Source organism: Ziziphus jujuba, chromosome 5, assembly GCF_031755915.1.
Source record: "Ziziphus jujuba cultivar Dongzao chromosome 5, ASM3175591v1".
Taxonomy (NCBI): Eukaryota; Viridiplantae; Streptophyta; class Magnoliopsida; order Rosales; family Rhamnaceae; genus Ziziphus; species Ziziphus jujuba.
Genome location: NC_083383.1, coordinates 11,207,117 through 11,230,103, shown reverse-complemented (window position 1 = coordinate 11,230,103; position 22,987 = coordinate 11,207,117). Strand labels below are relative to the sequence as shown.

Here is a 22,987-nt window from a genome sequence, read left to right as displayed (position 1 = left end):
GCACTGTTTTGTCGCCCCCAGATGAACAGCTAGATGGGTTAGTTATAGCTCATAACGTGGGTTATTGGGTTTAGCAATCCAGTTGGTCAGGATGAATCTGAAGGGCTAAAAAAAACCAAAGGGACAAATCCCTTCTTTTTTTCTTTTTTTTTTCTTTTTTTTTAAATTTTTAGGCAATAAAAAAACTTGTTACACGATTGATAAGAACTGAACTCGTCGAACATAACTTACACAAAGAGATTTCCAGCACCCCCCCCCCCCCAAAAAAAAAAAAAAAAAATTATACATAGAGATGAAAGAAAATTCTAATATTTCGATGATAAATCAACGCTCTTGACCACTCTCTCCAAATTCAAGAAAGACGACCCATGTGGTGAAGTAGAAGCCTCCAGTGCCAAGTTTCTCCATTCCAGAGCTCTCTTCTTCATTTCTTTACCCTTGTCACCATCCATCAACTCTCTGACAAGACTCTCTATCTCGTCTCTTTTAGCATCATTCTCAATCTCCATCCCAATCCCCCAATCTTTGCAGCAGTACCGACAGTTGGTCTGTTGCTCGGCGAAGAATGGCCAGCACAGCATCGGCACTCCTGCACACAGGCTCTCCAGCGTCGAATTCCAGCCGCTGTGAGTCAAAAACCCTCCGATGGCAGGGTGGTTCAGAACTTGCTCCTGCGGACACCAACTTGCCAACAGACCTCGCTCTTCAGTCTTTGCCATAAACTCCGCAGGAAGTACTGCGGTTTCACCGGCTACAAGATCAGGCCTAATGATCCACAGAAACGTTTTGTTGCTACTTACAAGTCCCCATGCGAACTCTATCATTTGCTCAGCCGTCATGACCGTGATACTTCCAAAGTTCACGTAAACAACGGAGTTTGGTTCCTTGGTGTCCAGCCATTTGAGACACTCTTGATCCTCTTTCCATAGGTTTGATCCAATCGACTTCGTGTCATCGTCGGTAATCTGATTAACCAGAAGATGCAGCGGTCCAATGGAGTAAACAGGAGGTAAAATGGATGCAAGTGCATCCAAAACGTCGTGTTCAAGTGCATCGAAGGTGTTCAAAATGATGGCGGTAGCTCTTTTAGCTCTTTCGGATTCGACCGTAACAAAATCTAGCATAATGTCATCTGGATTGGTGGTTCTTATGAAGCTTGGAATGTCCCTCAGTCGGATATCTCTCATTCCTGGTATCCAATCAACTACCGTTTCCAAATATCCATTTGTTATAAAACTTGCATCTGCAAATCAAACACCGCAATCAATACAACAAACTTACATGAAACCAAAATAGATATGCATATGGTAATTTTCTACCAAGCAACGTCATATATATAGCAAAATAAAATTATAAAATTTTGATGTAAAACACACATGTCTCCTTCATAATACAGTGCGTAACATGTTGTCAAATGAAGCTTCTGCAACATGTTATTTGACCTTAAAAGTCCACATTATGAACAAGTTCAAGTACCTTTTATAGTAAATCTGTAAAATTATATATGCATAAATATAACAGAGGTATGACAATATAACAGTTTCCGAGCAAAATTCCATTTTGTGATTAATTGGAGAGTACCTTTAAGAGGTGTCAAGCCCTTTTCGATGAGTTGATGGTAATGAAGATAGGCCATGAAGCCACAAGCACTAGTTGTCCAGAAAAGAACTTCGGGAATACCAAGTTCTTCAGCTGCATCAAGAGTGAAGCTCATGACACCATCAGAAATTATGCACGAGACAAGAGGGACATCGGGGGAGGAATTGAGGTTGGAAAGAAGGCTTCTAAAGGGAGCTAAGCAGTTTTTTCTAGTTGATTCACACAGAGAAGGTATGTCTTGAGTGGCTTCCACGTCGGTCGGAGGCAGGCCATCGGGAATGGTTCGAAACCTGAAGGAAGGGAGGCCATCAAGGGCATTGAGACCTCTAGATTTAAGGAGGCGTTTGTGGTTGAACTCGGTGTTGACAAAGGTGATATCAAAGCCTTCGGAATGGAGGAGTTTGGCAAATTTGAGCATTGGGTTTATGTGGCCTTGAGCTGGGTATGGTATGCACACTGCATGAGGCTTCTCTATAATGGTAAGGGAACCCATTATTCTTTCTCTTTACCGAAAAAGCTTATACAGGAAAAGAAATGTGTTTTTAGAATTCTAGCTTTTTCACTTAGGATCAGGAACAATGGAGAATATGGATTGGTATGACGAGATGTGTGCACATCTTTGGTTTTTATAGCCCCAAAACGATATGGTCAGACTTTTCTTTGAAATTTTTTTTAAATTTATAAATGAAATAAAATAAAAAGTCAAACAAATCATACTGCGAGTAGCCCCAAAAATGTCTTCACTGTCACTCTTATCGTCAAAATAATTGTAGTTTATTTGTTTCATAATCAAGTAAGAACTGTCACTCTTACCGTCAAAATAATTGTGGTTTATTTGTTTCATAATCAAGTAAGACAAACGGCCTGAAACTTGTTTGGGGTGAATTCCATGAAAATATATATTTTATATTATTTTATTTGTTTTTTTATTTTTCTTCGGTAAATATGTTATTTTATCGGTGGAAATAGAGTATTACCATTTGGTCAATTATCCTACAAAGTGGGATATGATACGCGTTTTGCTGATGTGATGAATACATCAATGGTCTGCTGCTAGTGATCATCATTATGTCAAATTGCATTTTTCTTATGATTGAAAAGTGTCTAATAGATGTTTTACTTTGATTGCTCTTCCATATTTTAAGGTAGGAGATACTTGAAAGATAGGAGAAGGCAAATGCTGCTTTGAACACTTTTTCTTTTCTTTTATTATTATTTTTTCTAACCAACCAACTCTTTTAGATATAAAGAAGGCTCTTGCCATCTGGTTGAATGGGCTAAGTAAGAGTTTCCTTAGGCAGAGGTTTGAGAGTTCCACCATCAGTTTCACCGGATGTGGAACTCTATGCCGGTGGATCCATCATTCAAGATTGTAAAGACTAGTTTCCATCTCTCTAAATTTATTATTATTTTTTTTAATCAAAAGAGAATGAAAAAAAAAAGAAAAAGGTTCTTGTCTTTTGTTAAAGGTTATACGGTGACGTCTTAGCTGAAGCCTAATGAAAAAAATAATTTAAGTATTAGTAATTAATTTAGTGTGTTTGCTTAGATGCAATGTTTTTGTATGGTTTTGATCATGACGTAAGGAGTGAACTCATAATTGAACGGAAAAAAGTTTTTTTTTCTTTTTCTTTATTATTTCTTTCTGAACAGAAAATAACGATGAAAAGACAGAAGTCTGATTCGTGACAAAATAATATTAAACTTAGCAGGGCGTAAGGGCCTTTTCAATATAAATGGATTATCTGGTAGGGTATTAATTTTTATAAATATGCAATAGCAAATAGATGATAAACGATTTATCAAAAAATGGATGGCTTTCTTTTGATTATCTTCAATTCAGTACTGTCTGTTTCCTAATATAGTCGACATTTATTGCACCATTAATACGTCGCCCATACCCCCGATTTAAGGCACCGTTCAGTACCACATCTTTTTTTCCTTCTTTTTTTTTGGGTGAATGTACCACATCTTTTTCCTATTATTATTGAAACATATATATATATATATATATAAGTGTTTTTATTTGCCTATGCCGATATTACTTTCAAATTATTGATTTTTGTCTTTTTTTTTCTTGGTTAAAATTTTAAATAGATTTCAAACAGTGAGAAGGAAACAAACGTGTAAATAAAAAAGTATCATTATGTTGTATATATTCATACAGAAACGTTATAGAAAAAGGTAAATAACTGTTCAGGGACAATTAGAAAATTATTATGAAACAAAAAAATAAATAAATAAGTAGAAAATTTAAAATATATGGTAATTTAAAGATTTTGCGATCATAAATTAAGTGGACTTTAATGCAGTTATTAGCTGGTCGTTTTCGTTGATAGAAGTCCATTTGCAGCAATTCAAGCAAAAATAAATAAATAATAATAATAATAATAAACTGTTTTTTTTGCCAGTAAAAAAGGCCCATTTCCGTCAAGAAAGCTGACCACGCGGTTATGATGAATATATGATATAAAATAATATGGAGAAGGAAATCTCGATCAATCCACCACATTAAATTTCAACTTGTTTTTGTCGTTTTCAAATTCATTCTACGACAATTGGGCTGTTGACCGACAAACACTTTGAATCCAAGTCCATCTCAACCCTCCGATTGGGCCGACTTCATCTGTTCTTGCACACATGTTAATTGGCAATTTCAAAAGCTTTATTCCATTGTTTTCTTTGATTAACTTTTATACCTTTTCTTTGACTTCATTTACAAAAGAAAGCCACCGTTGATCATGTAGCACGAAAAAAAGAGACCAAACGACAAATTTTGTTTCTCCTTTTGCTAGTAATTTACATTGATAATCAACCGACTTGTTCTCATCTAGCCCATTCCTTTCAAACATCAATTCCTCCTTTATTGTAATATAAAATTAGAAAAAGGTTCAACAACGGAAGCCTAAGATATTTTAAAATTATAATAATAATAATAAGAATAAGAATAACCCACCACCGCTATATCAACAGTAAACCTCAACTCGTTCTAATTGAATCTGATTGAATCCCCAGTTGAATAATTGAAAAAAGAAAAACTTTTTGAAACTTTTGATGATAAAATATTAAATTTATAGAATGTGTAAAATGTTTTAATTTATATAAATAGCACCAGATAAAGATTAGTTTACAAAACCATAATAATTAAACTTTTCATGGTGGTGAAATTGGAAGTGATTCTCGATTATTTAATATCTCTTTTACCAGATTTTAGTTTTTCTTTTTTTCTTTTTTTTTCATTGAGGATATTGAAAGGTTGTAAAATAGTTGTACTTCGTTTTCTTAGGTATTTTTTCACATGAAACTAATCAAGTGATTCACCAACTTGCTCGATATATTGGATTATTATAAATTTTAGATGGAAAAAGATCCTAAATGGTTATTTCCATTTATGCATTGAAATATAATATCTTTTGCTATGCTATAATAAAATTATATTATTTTCAAAGGAAAAAAAAAATTAACCTTTTCAACCTAAACCTGCTAGTCTAATTGCCACACTGAAATAGAATAAAAATAATATAATAAAAAAATGACCGTAGATAAGTTGGCAACATTTTGATCCGCACGCGAAATTTTAGTACGTGCAACTGGTCCATTTTTTTGTGACATTTGACAGCTCGATTTTATCCTAGTAGACATGAAAGGCATCGGCTCGTTGCTTTTCTCTGCTGACTCTGAGCTCATCGCTGCCACTAAGTTTTGACAGTCTTTTCGTTAAGAAAAAGCCAAAAAGTTTGATAATCTTTCATTTATGATGATGGTTCTTATTAACGGTGACTTGGTGGGATATTTTCCTGAATATCCTGGCCAATGTATAAAATATCTCAGCACACCTCTTATGAAAGTTCATTTATTATGATGGGACTTCTTAATAAGGTTGTTGTGAAAGTCATTTACTATGCATAATTATGTACGATAGAAATTATTATTATTAAAAAATAAATATTATAAAAATATTTTATTTTTTTATATTATTTTTATTTTAAAAAAATAAAATAAAATTTTGAAAAAAATAAAAAATTACTAACTTGGGATTTAAATAAAAATAAAAAATTTTCATCATATTTAATAATTAATATCTCTAATACATATTATATATCAAACAACATATCATTAGTTTAATAATTTTGTAACTATCCTCATTATTATTATTCCTACAATACATCAAATAAGAAAGATTTTCCATTCACTATAGATATTTTTATAAATTTGGTAAAATTCATCATTCTCATTAAAGCATATATTTGAAGGAGTTTCTCTTTCATGTTGAAGATATAATACATACTCGTCCTGAGCTTCTTCAAGTAAAGAATATAACGTATATATGTTTTTTCTGAATCCATTAACTTGTTATTTACATTCAGACCATGAGTGATAAATTCCAAATTCCTATCCTTCGACTTTTAAAAACAACATAAACAGTTCTATGCGCAATATGCAATCTGTAAATATAAAATAAAATAAAATTATATTTTACAATACAAATCAATTTAATATATATATATATAGTTGTAACAATACAACATAATACCATTGTACATAATTTTTCAAACATATGAGTTCAATCATAACACCAAACCACATATAATCAAATAAAAATTAACATAGTCGATACTAAATACAAAACACTCTGATAAATAAGGTTTACATAATCTAAACTACAACTAAATAAAGTTTATAGAATGCAACCACAAAGCAATATAACAAAGTTAGTCATCTAAGCTTGATGAACCTCCTCTCAATTGGCTAAGTAACCTCCTCACAAACATTTATCTAACTGGACCATGAGTGGACCTAAACATAGTAAGATTATGAGGTTTATGTACTATAATACCAAACAAATCCAATTGATCCTCAACAGATAGTCTCATATCTTTTAGTTTATTAGAAATATCAGATCGATCTTCATGACTTTTCACTAGTGTATCTGCTATCACCTTCAATTGATCAATGGTTTGTCAAACATTTACTGAAATGAAGTCAATAAAACGTCCTCTACATTGTTACAATCTGCTCTCTTTTTCCTTTTATGGGTTGAAGTAGCAATTGATCTATTTTGCACTAAAGTTGGAGAGCTCTCTTCCATGTCAATAGCATTTATATTATCATCTTCTCTATTTACCTCTTCAACCATATCAATGGGAGTTTCAGCTGCCTTTTCAATTGCTCTATCTTTCCCAAAGATATTGGCCAATCTATCAAATATAGCAAATTGTTTTCCTCTCCTTCCTTCAGCATTCTTGTTATGCTACAATACAAGAAACTAAAATTAATTATATTGTTACAATATAAATATAGTATCAAATAAAGTTATTTATAGCCTTAAGTTAAACCTTAACATAATTATCCCATGCCTTATCGCTATCTACCTCAATATATTTGAGCACATCATTCCATGCAAATTTCTTGTATTAAGCCTGTCAAAAACAATTCCGTATTATTGTTTCCAATGTCTCAATCTTAAATCAATATGAGGATTTGCTTTTATCCCCGAATTAGAAAATTGTGCTTCCAAAGCCTTCTCAACATGGACCATTGTTCCAAGTTTAAAAGATCCATTATCACATCGAAATCTAGATGTTACTACATTTTCAAGTATATATAACAAAGCATCTTCTTCAGCCTTACTCTATAATCGTCTTGATTTTGATTGACTACTTTGTTCCATCATTCCTCTATATATATATATATATATATATATATATGCATATTAATAATTTTAAACACATTTACAACAAATTATAGTAAAAATATACATAATGTTAACATATCAAAACAATTATTTCATCACTAGATGTCAAACATTGAAATACAATTTAATGGTGTCTATTCTCTCTCTATTCTTTATACGTTTGACTTGCTAAGTTATCCCTCAAAGTTGACCATTAATTTGAAGATTCAACTGTACCAATTGTGCCTAATCCCTCACTTTCTTCGTTTTCTAAATTTGTACAATTTATTGGATCGGCAGACATTTCACCTCTAATAAGGTTATGTAATAAGCAACATGCAGTAATTATTCATCATGAAGTTTTAATAGGGTAAAATGCTGGACTCTTTAAAATGCCCCATCGCATCTTAAGTAATCCAAAACATCCTTCTATAACAAACCTTGGTAAAGCATGTTCCATATTAAATTACTTCGCAAGATTAGTAGGTTGACCACCCTCCCTCCATTCTAATAAATGCTATCGGATTCCTCTATAAGGTGCAAGAAATCCCTCTCCATTTGTGAATCCACCATCAACAAGGTAATAATTTCCTATATTATGAAGAAAAGCATTAGGTTTTGTATGTGTTTTTTATTTTATTATTCTAACAAATAAATTATACAAATCTTTATATACCTATGGGGATTTTTAACCCGTTCGATCTAATTACTGAATCCTTAAATACTCTAGAATCAGAAGTAGAATCTTCCCACCCGGGTAAAACAAAGATAAACTTCATGTTACGGGAACAAACCCCTAAAATATTGGTTGCAAATTCTCCTTTTCTGGTTCGGTAACTTAGTTTATCATGTTCGGACACACGAACCTTAATATAAATTACATCCAATGCTTCCAAACAATTTTATGTAAAATATAAATAATTAGTATATAAACAACATAGTGCAAATATGTTAAAAATGCTTAGAGATTGAAGCTATAAACAACTTTTACTAGCTTACCTTAAACCAACTCCATCTATCATCAGTACAATTTTCAGGAACTGGGTCTAGAACATGAAGTAATTTACTTTGCAACCGTAATACACCATGTAACATGAAATTGAAATACCTACTAATTGTTTCCCCGATCTCTTAAATCTATTGTCAACTGTACAATTCTTCACATGGTGAGCAAGTATATGTAAGAACATACACATTTGCTCATCTAAGGATATTATAGCCAATGTTGTTGGAATCAGACGATTCGCAATACAGATCGGACGATTCGTATCGTTTTTCATGTAAAATGATTCAAATCGTTTATTTGAATCGATTTGAAGGTGAATCGTCCGTTTCTTTGATTGAATTGCATGATTTGAACGAATTGCAGATTCACCGTTTCAAATTTTCTGCGCTTTTTTCCTGTTTTTCAATTTATTTTAGTCCTCCAAATGCAAAATATCTCCAACAAACTCTATTTGAGAAGTGGAGACTGGAGAGGAAGACAGTGATAATCGGAGAAGATAGAGAAGAGAAGAAGATAATGATGATTTATTGAAAAAGTAGAGAAGAATTAGAAGACCCTGAGAAGAAGATGATGCAAAAAGGGGAAGAAGGGGAAGAAGATGAAGATGGCAGGGATGAAGAAAAATTATTATTATTTTATTTGTTTTCTTTTTAATTTTTATTGGTTAAAATGTTTTTTTTTTTTGGGTCTTTTTGTGAATTTATTGGTTAAAGTGTAGAAAACTTAAACAAATAATAAATTGATTAATATGATCATGATTCGTAAGTGAATAAATTGAATAAATAAAATAATAAAGAAATATTATTATTATTTGGTTGTTTATTGGTTAAAATGATGATCATAAATTGATAAGATGGGCCGGTGAATAAAAATCTTTAGTTTTTTTTTATTATTTATTAAGATATAATGTTATGATATGGCCACATGCAAATCCAAGGATTTAATATTATAAATAAATAATAAAATAAAAAAGTGATGTATAAATATAAGCATGTAAACCTAATTTATCTAAGTATTAGTAAAGTGCGAATCACTATCAGCCTCCGATATTTCTGGTACGTCAACATTTTACATGGTAGATAAAAAGAAAGGAAAAAATAATGATCCAACTGGGTATCATTGTGAAAAAATAGAGGAAGAAAAAGATAATAGATTGAGATTGAAATATATACATAGTGGAAATTATTATTGGGAAGGCATTTTTAGAATAAAAAATCATTTAGCCGGTATACAAAAAGATGTGTTCCCATGTATGAAAGTTCCTAATGATATTCGTGATTTTTTAAAGCAACTAATAGATAGAAATAAACAAAAAAAAAAAAAGGATGGAGATGCTTTTTGTGACAGTGAGAAAGATGGACATGATAAAAAAAAATTGATGATAGATGCTTTTATGAAAAGTAGTAAAAAATCAGCAACTACCACCTTAAATACTTTGTGGAAAAAAGAAGATAGAGATAATGTTAGTTCAGATATTTGTAGATTTTTTATGCAAATGCTCTCTCTTTTAATTTAGTGAAAAGTCCTTATTTTACAGCTATGTGGATTCAGTATCTTCACTTGGTCCAGGTTTGAAACCCCCATCTTATCATGAAATAAGGATTAAATATTTGAAAAAACAAGTAGAAACAACTAATAAGGAACTACTAGAAAAAAATATAGAGTTGAATGGAAAAAAACAGGACGCACACTCATGTCAGATGCTTGGACAGATGGAAAAAATAGATCTATTACTAATTTTTTAGTGAATAGTTCAAAAGGGATTGTGTTTCTAAAAAGTATTGATACATCAAGGATATTTAAAACTGCACAGAATTTATTTGAGCTTCTTAATTCTGTAGTAGATGAAATTGGTGAAGATAATGTAGTTCAATTAGTGATAGATAGTACAGCAACATATGTAAAAGCTAGAGAATTTTTTATGGATAAAAGGAAAAAATTATTTTGGTCTCCTCGTACAGCATATTGTCTAGATTTGATTCTAACTGATATTGGAAGCTTACCCATATATAGTGATACAGTGTCTAAGGCAAGAAAGATTACAGTGTATATCTATAGGCACTCTTGGGTTTTGAACCTAGTGAGAAAATATATTAAGGGAATAGAATTAATTAGAACTATTATGACTCGTTTTGCTACTTCTTATTTGACTTTAAGAAGTTTGGAAGAGAATAAAATTGGACTGAAAGCAATGTTTGGTTCTGAAGAATGGCGAAGAAGCAATTATTCTAAAAAGTCAAATGGTGCAATGGTTATGGATATTATTCTTAGTGATAAAAAATTTTGGACATTAATTAATTATTGTTTGAAATGTGTATTTCCATTGGTAAAAGTATTGAGGCTTGTTGATGGAGACTTAAAATCTACCATGAGTTATATCTATAAAGCAATGGATTGTACAAAAGAACAAATTGAAACTAATTTCAATAAAGTTCAAAAGCATTACAAGCCTATTTGGGATATCATTGATAAAACATGGGCATTATAACTTCATAGACCACTTCATGCAGCAGCCTATTTTCTTAATCCAAGGTAAAGTGCAACTTATTTTATTTATTGTTTAATGATTTATTATTATTTTATATAGTAATCTATCTATTAAATATAATATTTTTATGACTTAATTAATTATATTTAATTATTCTTCTACTTTAATTAATTACCATTTGAATTGAAATGTAGATTTCAATATTCTCCTGAATTTGATGTGGAGTATGAAGTAAAAATTGGACTTTATGAGACAATATAAAGAATGTGTCTAGATCAAGACTTAAAGCTTAAAATTGATAAACAATCGGACCAATTCTGAAATGTAAAAAAAATGTTTGGTATGGATATGGCTATTCAAATGAGAGATAAAAAGCAACTAGGTAAAATATTGAATTTAGTTATATTTAGATTATATAAATTAAATTATACATTAAATTTATTTGTTTTTAATTTTTACAACTTTATGACAAGAGTCATTTGGTGGAAGTTGTAAGGAGCTTCAAAATCTTGCCATTAGAATTCTTAGTTTGACTTATAGTGCCACTGGATGTGAAAGAAATTGGAGTATATTTGATCAAGTATAATATTTTTATTTAAATATTAATAAATGTTTTATATAATGTAGTGTAAACTTTAAATATTATTATTATTATTATTTTAAATAGGTGCACTCGTAGAAAAAAAATCGTTTAGAACAACAAAGATTAAATGCACTTGTTTTTGTAAAGTACAACCTTTAATTAGAGGCAAGACGTAAGAAAAGAGTATTAGAATATGAGTCCTATGATCCTATTTGCCTATTAGATTTAGAATTTGATGATGAGTGGATTATCTAAAAAGATTATTTAGTCTTGCCTGATGATACAACTTGGATGGATGTCAATGAATGTTTTGAACTTGAAGAAGAAGAAAACAACAAAAAAAGAAAGAGAGGTAATTGTAATATATAAACAATTTAAGTATATTGTTTTTTATAAAATAGTCACTAACATAGTAACAAATATATTTATTTATTTGTAGGTCCAAGAGATCTTACCGGTAAAGATAAGGGAAAACAAATAATTGACATTAGACAAAATAATAGTGATGATGAGGAAGCACAAAACTATCACATGGAGAATTGATATGAATTAGGGAATGATGATATCCATCCTTTTGAATTTGAAGATTGACATTAGTTATTATTTGCTACTTATAGTTAATTAGATTTTTCTATTGTTTTATTTTCAAAAAATAGTATTTATTAAAATTTTATTTTATAGATGTAGCTACCATTTGAAAAACTATATATTGAATTTAGAATTAATAATCATATTTGCATTGATTAATGATAAATTGATATTATTATAATTTATTATTTTTATTACTATTATTTTTAAGTGTATCTTACGATATACGTTTCATAATTTTAGCAAAACGATTCACGTTCCGAGTTACAATTCGACAACCTTGACTATACCATCTCTCTTTATCCTTCCATCACTACGAAGTAGTTCACATAATATTCCAAAAAAAATTTTATCCACTCGAAGTTGATTTATACATTCCAAGTCACTATTGCCTATTATAATATTTAAATAACTCAATCTCATCTCATGCCTAATAAAACTTCGATCTCTAAGCATGTGATTGTTATAACACTTTTGTTTTCTCTTTAGTATCCACAACATCATCATCAACATTAACTTTATCAAGTATAAGTGCCACAATCTTATGATTAGAAACACAAAATTTATTTTTTTATCCATATTTATCTATAAGAAAAATAAAAGTTAATCAATATTATATATTTCTTCTAAACTAAAAAACAAAATTAAAGTAAATCATATATGAATCAATATTAATTAGTTCTTTTCAACTATAGGGCAAAACTAAAATAAAACATATAAAAATAAATATTATTTATTCTTCTATAATTGAAATTGTATAATTGACAGGGCCCCATTATATAATTGTTTAATCAAAGTAAAAATATACAAAATATACACATGGCCCCATTCAAATTGTATAATTGACACGGCCTTATTATATAATTATATAATCAAAGTAAAAATATACAAAATAGACACATGGCCCCATTCAAATTCTATAATTGACACGGCCCCATTATATAATTGTATAATCAAAGTATACACACGACCACATTTTAAATTTTCAATATAAAATCTAAAATGAGTTTGGAGTTGATCATTTTTTTTTTCCTATTTTTGAGAGAGAAGAAAAGCCAATGGAGCATGACTAAATTTTGATTAAAATTCATCAATGGAGGATGAGTTTATGATTTCTCTATTTAATTTTGTTGCAGAGACCAAAAAGAAAAGATCAAAGCTATTCGGCTAACATTTATATCATATGCATGAATTATGATGTAAAATTGGGTCAAGAAAACTTAAAAAAGAAAAGAAACGAAAAGGAAAAAAGAAAAGTACAAAAAACAAAGTAGGTTTCATGTAAAAAGAAAAAAATAAGTGATACTAGGCCTTTTCCAAGTCCAAAGTTGAGCTATTTTACCATCATAAAATCCTGACAATCACTCGCTTTTATAAAAACCTGAGTAAAATTTGTGCACTTTGTGGAAAACATAAATGAATAGATTATGTCTTTGTTTCAGACAGACAACAAATCCTTTTAATCCGAGATCAAGCGGCTCATATATTCACCCAAAAATAAATAAATAAAAAAAATAAAACCCCTCGTATTAAACAACTACTATCAACAAGTTTCCCCCATTAAAAGAAAATTCCTCCTCTACTCTCTCCCTAATAAATGGTTTTGAACATAAAATATATATATATATATATATATATATATACAGTCCGTTTATAGTGCGGACGTTCCTCATGCGAACCGTAATATTGGTGACGGTTTTTCATAATATTGGTGACGATTTTTCATAATATTGGTGACGATTTTCTAAGAAACCGTCATTAATACTATGAAAAACCATCACTAATACTGCAGTCTTCATGCGGACCGTCCTCACCATAGAATTTCCATATATATATATATATATATATATAAAATACTTTATATTGCTCTAACACTTTATATACTCAATTAACAGTATTTTCATAAATGAACTGCCTAATTTGACCAAGTCCACCAAAACTCGCCAGCAACCAATTCACAACACAACGAAGATCCACTTATACATATATCAAAACCACCTAAAGTCATCTTATCATAAATAAAATAATTAAACAAAATTATTGTAAAGGTGAAAAAAATAATTAACTAAAATCATGCTATGTGTCTAAATTTCTATACAACTTGAAAACACAAAGATTTGAACTTCCACTTTTCAAAAAGCGAACTAATATCCAATCCAATTATTTTAACAGCATATTTGAATCAAACTACTCAAGTACAAGCAACTTATATTACAAAATTTTCCATAACCATTCTCTGTTTGGTTGTAGAGAAATCTCCATAAATGGGGCCAAAAAAAAAAGGAAACGAAAAAATCAATTTGAAATTCACACCCTCTTTATGTTACGAGCTTCAAAAGACTCAAAGGAACACTAATGGAAGGAATAATAAAAAAACAAAAAAACTGAAGACCGTTAGCTTTCTACCATCATAGAGGCTTGGATGTTCTTTACTTTATCTTTCTTTTCAGCCTTATTAGCCATGTCATTTTTATTGGAAAAAATTTTTTATTAGACAAGTCTTGGATTGCCATATTAAACTATATCTATACAATACCTTCACCAGAGTCATCAATGTCAAAAAGCTTAGGATGAAAATGAAGCCAAAGGGCAAAACAATTGCAGAGGGAGTTCATAGACAATTCGAGGAACCCAGTCAGCCTTAACCCACCCCTTAGTTTAAACTAATTTACATTGATCAAATCGAAGCATTAGTTTGATTTTGAGTCAATTTTTGTGTTTTAAGCTGATTGTGTTTAAATAATTGTTAAAAAAACTGAAAAATCAGGAAACAAAGAAGCAAACACACACACTCTCACGGATCAGCAAGCAGATTTTATGGGTTTTCGTGTTTTAAGCTGAAAGATTGCTCAGGATGAGTGTCTGGGTAACAAAGCCGAGAAGGGTGTAGTCAGGGGGATAACTCCCGAGGAGAGTGATATGGCCCATAGAAGCGAAGATCTGGAAGAGAGGGTTGATACTGTGTTAACTATTGTAATGACTGAGGGGGACAAATTTGTTTTAAGCTGATTTTGGGTCGGTCTCCATCTCTCTCTCTCTCTTTCTCTCTTTCTCTCTCACACACACACTCTCATGAATCAGCAAGCAAAGAAGCAAACAACACATAGATCAGCAAGCAAAGAAGTAAGCACCCAGTCGATCATGAGAAGACTTACTTGCGATGTGTAGAGGCTGGGAGAAGACAAATCAGGCCTAATTCTTCTTTTTCCCTTGTAATTGATGGATTGAAAGAAGTAAAAAAATTAGATTAGAGTGAGGAAAAAAGAGAGAGAGAGAGAGAGAGAGAGAGAGAGAGAGAGAGAGTGAGAGAGAATTGATGAGAAGACTTACCAGAAGAAGCTGCGGGTCGGTATTATGTTATATAGGAAAAAAGTAGTGTATTAGATAATACACTTTCACTCGGTTAAAAAACAAAGAAAAGTATTATGTAATACAATATCCTTCACGTGTTTTTAACTGTCAAACATATTATTACATAATACAATCCAGGATAATACATGACATAAGAGGATCGTTGCCCTTGCAATCTTAGCACGGGTTGACGAAGCCTCTTAATGCTCTTTCTTTTGTTTTGTTAAATCAAACATTGTAGTAGGAGCCCATTGGACTACTGTTAGATTTTGGGAAAATGCATCTTTCATTATTTGGAAGTTTAAATTAACAATCTGATTATATGCAACTACTATCCGTTTACAAATAATTATAATAATCAAATGATGATAGATGATTGTTACCTATCATCACCTTAACATTTATATATATATATATATATATTACTATTGGAGACTAGAAAAAAAAAATATATATATATATATATATATATTGTCACTAGCCTGTTCATATGGGCATGAGGATGTTAACAGTGCTCTTCAATGCCGTAATTGGGAATGATGACTAATTTCTTAATGTGACTTATCCACTTTATTTGTAGGTCTGGACCCAGAACCATGTGTAAATGATACAGCCCATATCTATGGCCCATATTTAGATACCAGTAGTGTTGTTTCCCACGAAGCCCGAAGGCCCACCACTAGGTGAATTTCATAGATGACGTTGAAAGGTTCAAAAAATTGATCTGCCTGCTGTAAAATTTAAGATCAAACTTGTCCCAAAATAAACTATTGACTTGAACTTATTTTTTATTTTATTTATTTATTTTTTTTAACAAAGTTTTACTACAAAACACGAACATTAACAAAAGGTTCTCAACTATCAATCATATATTCCACAGAAGAACTTTAAAAAATATATATATCATACATTGATAAGAAGTTCATTGCCAACAAAAGGCTAAAATATATTTTCACAAAACTGCATTTAAAGGGCTGTACAAAATTTTTTAACATTTCATACTCTCTATTTCCAAATCTGGTAAAAATTAACATATTTTGTCAAAAAGGATCACATGGAATTGAGTAAACCCTAAAATTGTTTTTTTTTTTTTTTTTAATTGCAATTAAATTTGGGAAAAAAAATAGGAATTAAAAAATTACAATCAATTTTTCCGATTACCCGCTGTTAGCGTATAGTTGAAGGCTAACTGCAGTATCCTAAGTTAACGAGTCATGTTTACCCAATTCACTTGTATATATAGATACACAAATCCAATAAACATATGGCGTATTAATTATTTTCACACCCAAAGATCATCGGCTGCTGAGTCAGGCGCTTATAGCGGTATTTGTAGACACGCTGGGAATGTGGTCACTAGAGAAGATGGTTGGCGATGATGAATGAGTTATCGAAATGCCCAGAAAAATACCTACAAAAATGAAATAACTAATAAACAAATGATTTTTGGAAAAACCTTAGCTCTATACCATGTAAACACAGAATAATCTGAAGAAAGTATGAAGGGAAGTCTTTTTTTTTCCTACTAGGTATGGAACTTGGATAAGAGAGAGAGATAAAAAAGACGAGGTTTAGGGAGAGAAAGAGAGAGAGAGAGAGAGCTCGACACAACAAGTTTATTTATTTATTTATTTATTCAAATTTAATTGCAAAAATTAGAAAAAAAATAATAATTTTAAAAGTAACTGAATTACATGCGATCCTTTCTAACTGAAGCTGTTAATTTTTAACGGGACATGTGATTTTTTCTAATAGAAGCTGTTAATTTTTAACAGATTTGAAAATAAAAAATATGAAATGTTAAAAAATTTTATACAACCTTTAAATGTAATTTTGTGGGAATAATAGATATTAAGATGTATTTTGGCCAAAAAAAAGAAAGTTGAGTATTGTGTAACACCACTTTTTTTCCTTTTTTTTTTTTTTTTTTTTGGTTAAATTAGTAACACAACATATATATACAACCATTGAGCGAGGAGGTAAAAAAAAAAAAAAAAAAAAAAAAAAAACACATATATGCACGAGCAACAACTCTAAGGCACACGTGTCTCTATAACAGCACTTCCCTCTCACACAACCGTTGAACACTCTGAAGTAGATGGGTCAAACAATCCAGGCAATAGGTACTTCCTCCCCTTGGCACCCAGCGCATTATAGCTCCCTCCGGAGCTTGAATCCACTAAAACCTTCCCAGCATAACCCGGATACGCCCCCTTTCCGTACACACCAGGACAAGCCGACGCCGCTTCAAGCGGTGCGTCAGCCGGACCCAAATAATATCCATTCCCAAACGGGTTGGTCACGGTTCCGGCCAGAAGGCTCGCAATATTTACGACCATGCCATCCACGCCCACGTCCCCGTTGGGTGCTCCAAGCGGCTCAGTCTGTGGTCCGTAAATGGGTTGGTGAAATGGCCAAGCGCATTGACCCGGACACTGATCAACCGAGTTTCCGACCCAAATGAAAACGGATTTCAATTTCCTATCCGACCCGTGAAACCCGCAATTGCTCACGCAGAATCCCTCAACTGCCACGTCTCGGCTGGTCAAAACCAGAGTCAACCCGCCGGGTTTCGAGTTGACCCGGTGAGCCAACTCGGAAATTTGGGACTTCTTCAAGAATTTACCGAGAGAGCAGTTCTTATCCGAGAACTGGTTTGATAAAACAATCCGGCTTGGTTTTTTGCCAGCTTTTTGTAAGTAGGTTTGAATGGTATTCCACCAGCTTGAGACTGAAGGCTGATGATGATCGGATAATAACTGTGGTTTAGAAGAAGAATGGAGAGAGAGAAAAAAGTCAGCAACAATGGATTTCTGAGGCGGTGAGAAATTTCCATACCAGAGAATAGAAATGGGAAGGTCTCCTTGGAGCAAAGCACCATTATGGTATTTTAGAGCCATTGGTGGTGGTTTGTACAGTGAGGTTAGTTTTCTAGCACTGAGACACGAATTAGTTAATAAGCTCGAAAGTACAAAATAAACAAGAAAATTATAGGCTAATTTAGAAAATTGCGAGAAACCCATTTGTCAGAGAGATTTGAAATGTATAGAAAGAGTATAAAATTTGTTTTGTTTGAAGTGAGTGAGCGATATGAAGTAAGAGTGTATATATATAGGTGGAATTGGATTTGGTGCATGTACTGAGCGGGTGGGGGGTTGCCTTGGAGCTTTCATTAGCAATATTTTTTTTTTAGGGCAGTTTAAAAAAATACAGAGATCACGAGAATGTGGAAAAAAAAGATAAGATAAGGAGAATCTATCATCTCTATTTGAATTTGAGAAAGGCTTTAAATTAATCGATAATTATATTTGTATGGAGATTAGGAACTAATAAAGCTTAGCTCTTGCTGACGCCAATTAACATTGGTTTGCTAGCTAGGTAGCTACTACCAAAGTGGCATGCAAACGGATGGTATACTAAATTATGTGAACTATGCGCTGCATGTGAACTTTGTTCCTCTTTTACTCTAAATTATACCTCAGCGTTTGAGCTTTTTCTTCCATCGATGCTCAGCTCACCATGCTTTACTACAATTTTTTTTTTTTATTTTTTTTTAATGAAGTTTTACTAACAAACCTGTCTATCAACAAATTGCAATATATAATTTTCTGTTTTATCACCTTCCCAATAAAATAAAGATTCCTATTAAATGATGAGGCAAAATAGTTTGTCAATATATATTATTGGAAGAAAAATTTAGGGATAAATGAATTTCAAATACAAACAAAAAAAAAAATGCCAATATTATTTTGTAAACAATCCTATAAATTGGTTTGTTGTAGCAATTGTAAAACAACATAATTAATTAATGATGAATGCCGCTACATTCAAGGTTCTAGACGGGTGATGGATCCTTTTTTTTTTTTTTTTTCCTTTTTTTTCCCGATGTAAAAATGATGGATCCTTCTTACTTACCCATGCCAGGAAAGAAGGAAAAGCGAAAAATAGGACAAAAAAAGGAAATGCCCGAGCAAACATAAATAAAATATTGTAGCTTTATATTATTGATTAGAATAGAAAGGCGGTTGAAATTATTGTTTGTAGGTGGTAAAGGAATCAGAATAGGAAGGTGTCCAATGCCTTAGTGGAAGTAGCTACAGCTAAGCTAGTTAGAGATCCACAGCTCCATGCTTGAATGAGTAAGAGCTTCTACCTAATACACCACAAAGAGTGCAATGCACATTAATTTCATGTATGGGATTTCAGAAATTTCGTCAGGACAGGGAATTAGAAAGAAAGAATAATGTTATAGGTACTTAGCCACTCACCCATGCCTTCGTGGGGTCACACACACCATATCTCGTAAAGCAAACTTCCATACCCTCATGGTGTGGTCACCACACTCGTCACCACTACCTTCATTTAATATAAATATATATATATATACATATATATAAATTCTTCTTTGTATAAATATTCGCTGATGATTGTAATTAAATGAACTGATTGCTATTTAGTAGCATATACAGGTATAGCTGATGGAAGGAGTTCATAACTATTCATATATAAACCCACATCCACCGGCTTAATGCCGTTAAATTAAAGGGGTGATTAAGTTCTATCAATGCCCAGCCATTTATATACCATATAATAAAATTCTTTATCCTTATCATCTTTTTATTTTAGATATGGTAAATTAGATTATTCTCCGAGTTTATATATAGTAGCCATTGGACAATAACGCACAAGAGTACTACAAGAAATTAACATCTGAATTATTTTATATATATTATCAAAATCTGAATTATTTATACATATATATATATATATATATAGAGAGAGAGAGAGAGAGAGAGAGAGGGAGTAATTGTTATGTACTGGGCATAGAAGCTCTAATAGGCACCTGGTAGCATTCATCAGCGCTTTTACGGATTAGACTTCCAGCTTAAGCTGAATAACGTGTCCATTAGGAAACTTCTATATGTAGAAAGAGTTCCAAAAATAAAAAAGGAAAAAAAAAAAAAAAAAAAACTTATACAATTAATGGAAGGAAATTAAGCAGGGTTAGACATCCAACAAAGCAAGAAGCAAAGAGCACTCGTGCAAGAGTTAGCATTGGGCAACCCTGTTTGCAAGCATAGCTACAAACGCTAAGACATCGGCTATATATGAGACAGCCTAATAATCCTCTGCTGGCTCTCATAGGGAGTTGGTGGCATCCGAGAAGAGAAAGTTGAGTACTCCTCTATTCAATTTTCAATTCACTAGACACGAACTAGCTCTGTATATGCATATATATATATATATATATATTTGCGTATTAAAGCCTTGTCCCAAGATAAAATAACTTAACCCGCACGCTGCCCGTATTTTAGGAGCATCTCGGAATAATTATATGAGAACTCCATTCAATAAAAAGAAATGACTTCAAGATCTATAGAGAACTCCATTGAAGTCCAAAGGCATATAGATCCCCAATTCTGTATCTCTCTCGTTCAATTTTTTCTTCTTCTTCCTTTTTCTTTTTTCTTTTTTTTTTTAAAAATAAAAAATAAAAATTCAGATGATATTTTTTTTGATGATTTTGGCCACCCAACACTGATTTAATAACTGGATTTTTTTTTTTTTTTTTGGATACTGGCTAAATTAATTTTGATTAAATAAGGAGAAGTTAGGTAAGTGAAGTGTGTTTGGTAAATATATAATTTTTCGGTAAATTTATCATTTATAGGATTGTGAAGAATTGGTTTAGAATTGGGAAAATAATTTCTCAAATGTGTATTTTATTTAGTGACTATGTAAGATGAATCTTTCAAAACGCAGCAACCAAACTTTATAATCTTTTGATTTCATAATATTTGCAATTAGATCATGACTAATTTAGAATTTAAAATGCAACTCATAAAACCGATTTAAATTTGTCCTTATATTTGGTTAGAGTCATATGCATAGATCGAGAGCTGTTGTGAGCATTTTTATTTGTTATTGTGTTCAGAAGGTTACATGTATATATTTATATAAAACTAAATGGTCATTAAATTTATTTACCAAAGATAAAAATACTAGCTGATTGCCTATCAAAAATAAAAAATACTGGCTAATTGATCCAACAGTGCAACAATTATGAATCTAACAATACAATACCATATTTGGTTATTCAAAATTCTAAAAACAAATTTATATATTCTCTAATAACATTTGCGGAATTTTTTCTGAAAAAAACAATGAAAGGTGGCATCATCATTATTTGTTTTAAAGTTTATGTTAGGAATAACTTTTGCTTCTTCTTCTTATTCTTTTCCTTCAACATAGCTTTTTAAAAAAACCTACACTATTCTGGTTTTAGTTAAAAGCTCTTTTAAAATTGAAAACATTTTTAGTTTACAAATCAACTTTTCAAAAGCTAAAACAAACAGGGGTTAACTTCTCTTTTCAAATGTCACTGTTCTTCCACAATTATTATGGAATTTCGTCTAAAAAAAATATTTTATTTTTCTTTATTTTTTTGAAAAATATTTTTTTGGATAAATAATTAATAAAACAGTTTTTTATTATTATTTTTCATCGTCAGTGCTTTGCTAGAGTTGATGCGTATACTTAATGGGCCTATATATCCAGTGGGCCAGGATTCTAGTATGATAATGTTATAGCTAAAAGCACCACTAGTACGTCTTTCCATGCCGTCTCACAGTTGATAAATTTAATGAAATGAATGACAATTTGTCGAACACTGCGAGTCAAAGCGAGCAACAACCATATCGGCTGTAATATCATGCTGGTATTTTGATTAACATACACCATTAACCAAAATATCTATACCTTCAAAATTTGGGATGTCCCCAAATTTAATTAAAAGTGTCAACTTGTTTTGTGTATATATATATATATATATAGTATCAGTTTTCAAGTCCAAACTGTTCGATTGTAAGGGAAAAAATAAAATAAAATTTTTATGTCTAGTTATCTGCTAATCAATAATTTATTATGTAAAATTAAGAAACTAATTTTTTTGTATTAGCAATATGGGATTCAAACTCAAACTCTTTGCCTGCATAAATTCATTGGTTTTTTGACAATATGTTCTTGGTTGGCCACCATCTGTGGATGTGATAAAAATATTGGAAACACGAGGACAAGTACAGCTATGAGGCTTTTAGAATAGAGAGACAAATTAGAGAATCCAAGAAGGATATGCACATGATAATTAATTAATTAAAGCTGAAGCTCTTTCTGTAAAAAAATAATAATAATAATAATAATAAAGAAAAGGAGAGCTATAATATATAATCTTATTGCAATGTTTAATGAATGAAAGCATTTGATTAGAAAAAAGTGAGGTTAGATACGAGGGACCTCGCCCATGCTGCTACAAAATAAAAAGAACTAGTGCTACGCAGTACAGCTTCACTGGCCACAAACATGTGTGCAGGAATGAAACAAGGCAGCTATATATAATATCTTTCCTTAATTAATTTTCAAACAAGGTCAGGGAATTTTGTATTTTTTTAATTATATTTTTTTGGCGTGTCTATCAAGACTTTAGGACATTGCAAGTGGACGACTTGCAGAGCATTATGAATTGATAATATTGGATTAACAAATAGCCATAGTTTAATTATTAGTCTTAATTTCTCTGTGTGCCTTGTGTTTATTGCTAATTAAATATATTAGTTCCTTCAAAGCTCGTGAAATTAGGTTCTGGGTACTTTATTGACCATGCAAAGCTATTTCATATGTAGCTTAATGTGATCCATTTTT

General features: G+C 31.3%; 2 protein-coding genes and 1 long non-coding RNA gene across 3 annotated transcripts; all 3 read right to left on the bottom strand.

Moving 5' to 3' along the window:
- Positions 1-98: 98 nt before the first annotated feature.
- On the bottom strand, positions 99-2,209 carry LOC107403484 (7-deoxyloganetin glucosyltransferase-like). Its single transcript, XM_016010369.4, has 2 exons — positions 1,582-2,209; positions 99-1,243 (listed from the first exon to the last, which is right to left on the bottom strand). Exons 1-2 carry the CDS (start codon positions 2,090-2,092, stop codon positions 306-308), a joined length of 1,449 nt encoding a protein of 482 aa, XP_015865855.3. The 5' UTR covers positions 2,093-2,209; the 3' UTR covers positions 99-305.
- A 4,061-nt stretch (positions 2,210-6,270) lies between these two features.
- On the bottom strand, positions 6,271-15,263 carry LOC107403478 (uncharacterized). Its single transcript, XR_009639040.1, has 2 exons — positions 15,094-15,263; positions 6,271-6,850 (listed from the first exon to the last, which is right to left on the bottom strand). It is a non-coding gene; the product is annotated as an uncharacterized LOC107403478 (long non-coding RNA).
- A 1,859-nt stretch (positions 15,264-17,122) lies between these two features.
- LOC107418075 (protein PHOSPHATE-INDUCED 1) lies at positions 17,123-18,474 on the bottom strand. The gene has a single exon (XM_016026744.4). The coding sequence runs from the start codon at positions 18,310-18,312 to the stop codon at positions 17,359-17,361; it is 954 nt and encodes a 317-aa protein (XP_015882230.2). The 5' UTR covers positions 18,313-18,474; the 3' UTR covers positions 17,123-17,358.
- Between the last annotated feature and the right edge of the window lie 4,513 nt (positions 18,475-22,987).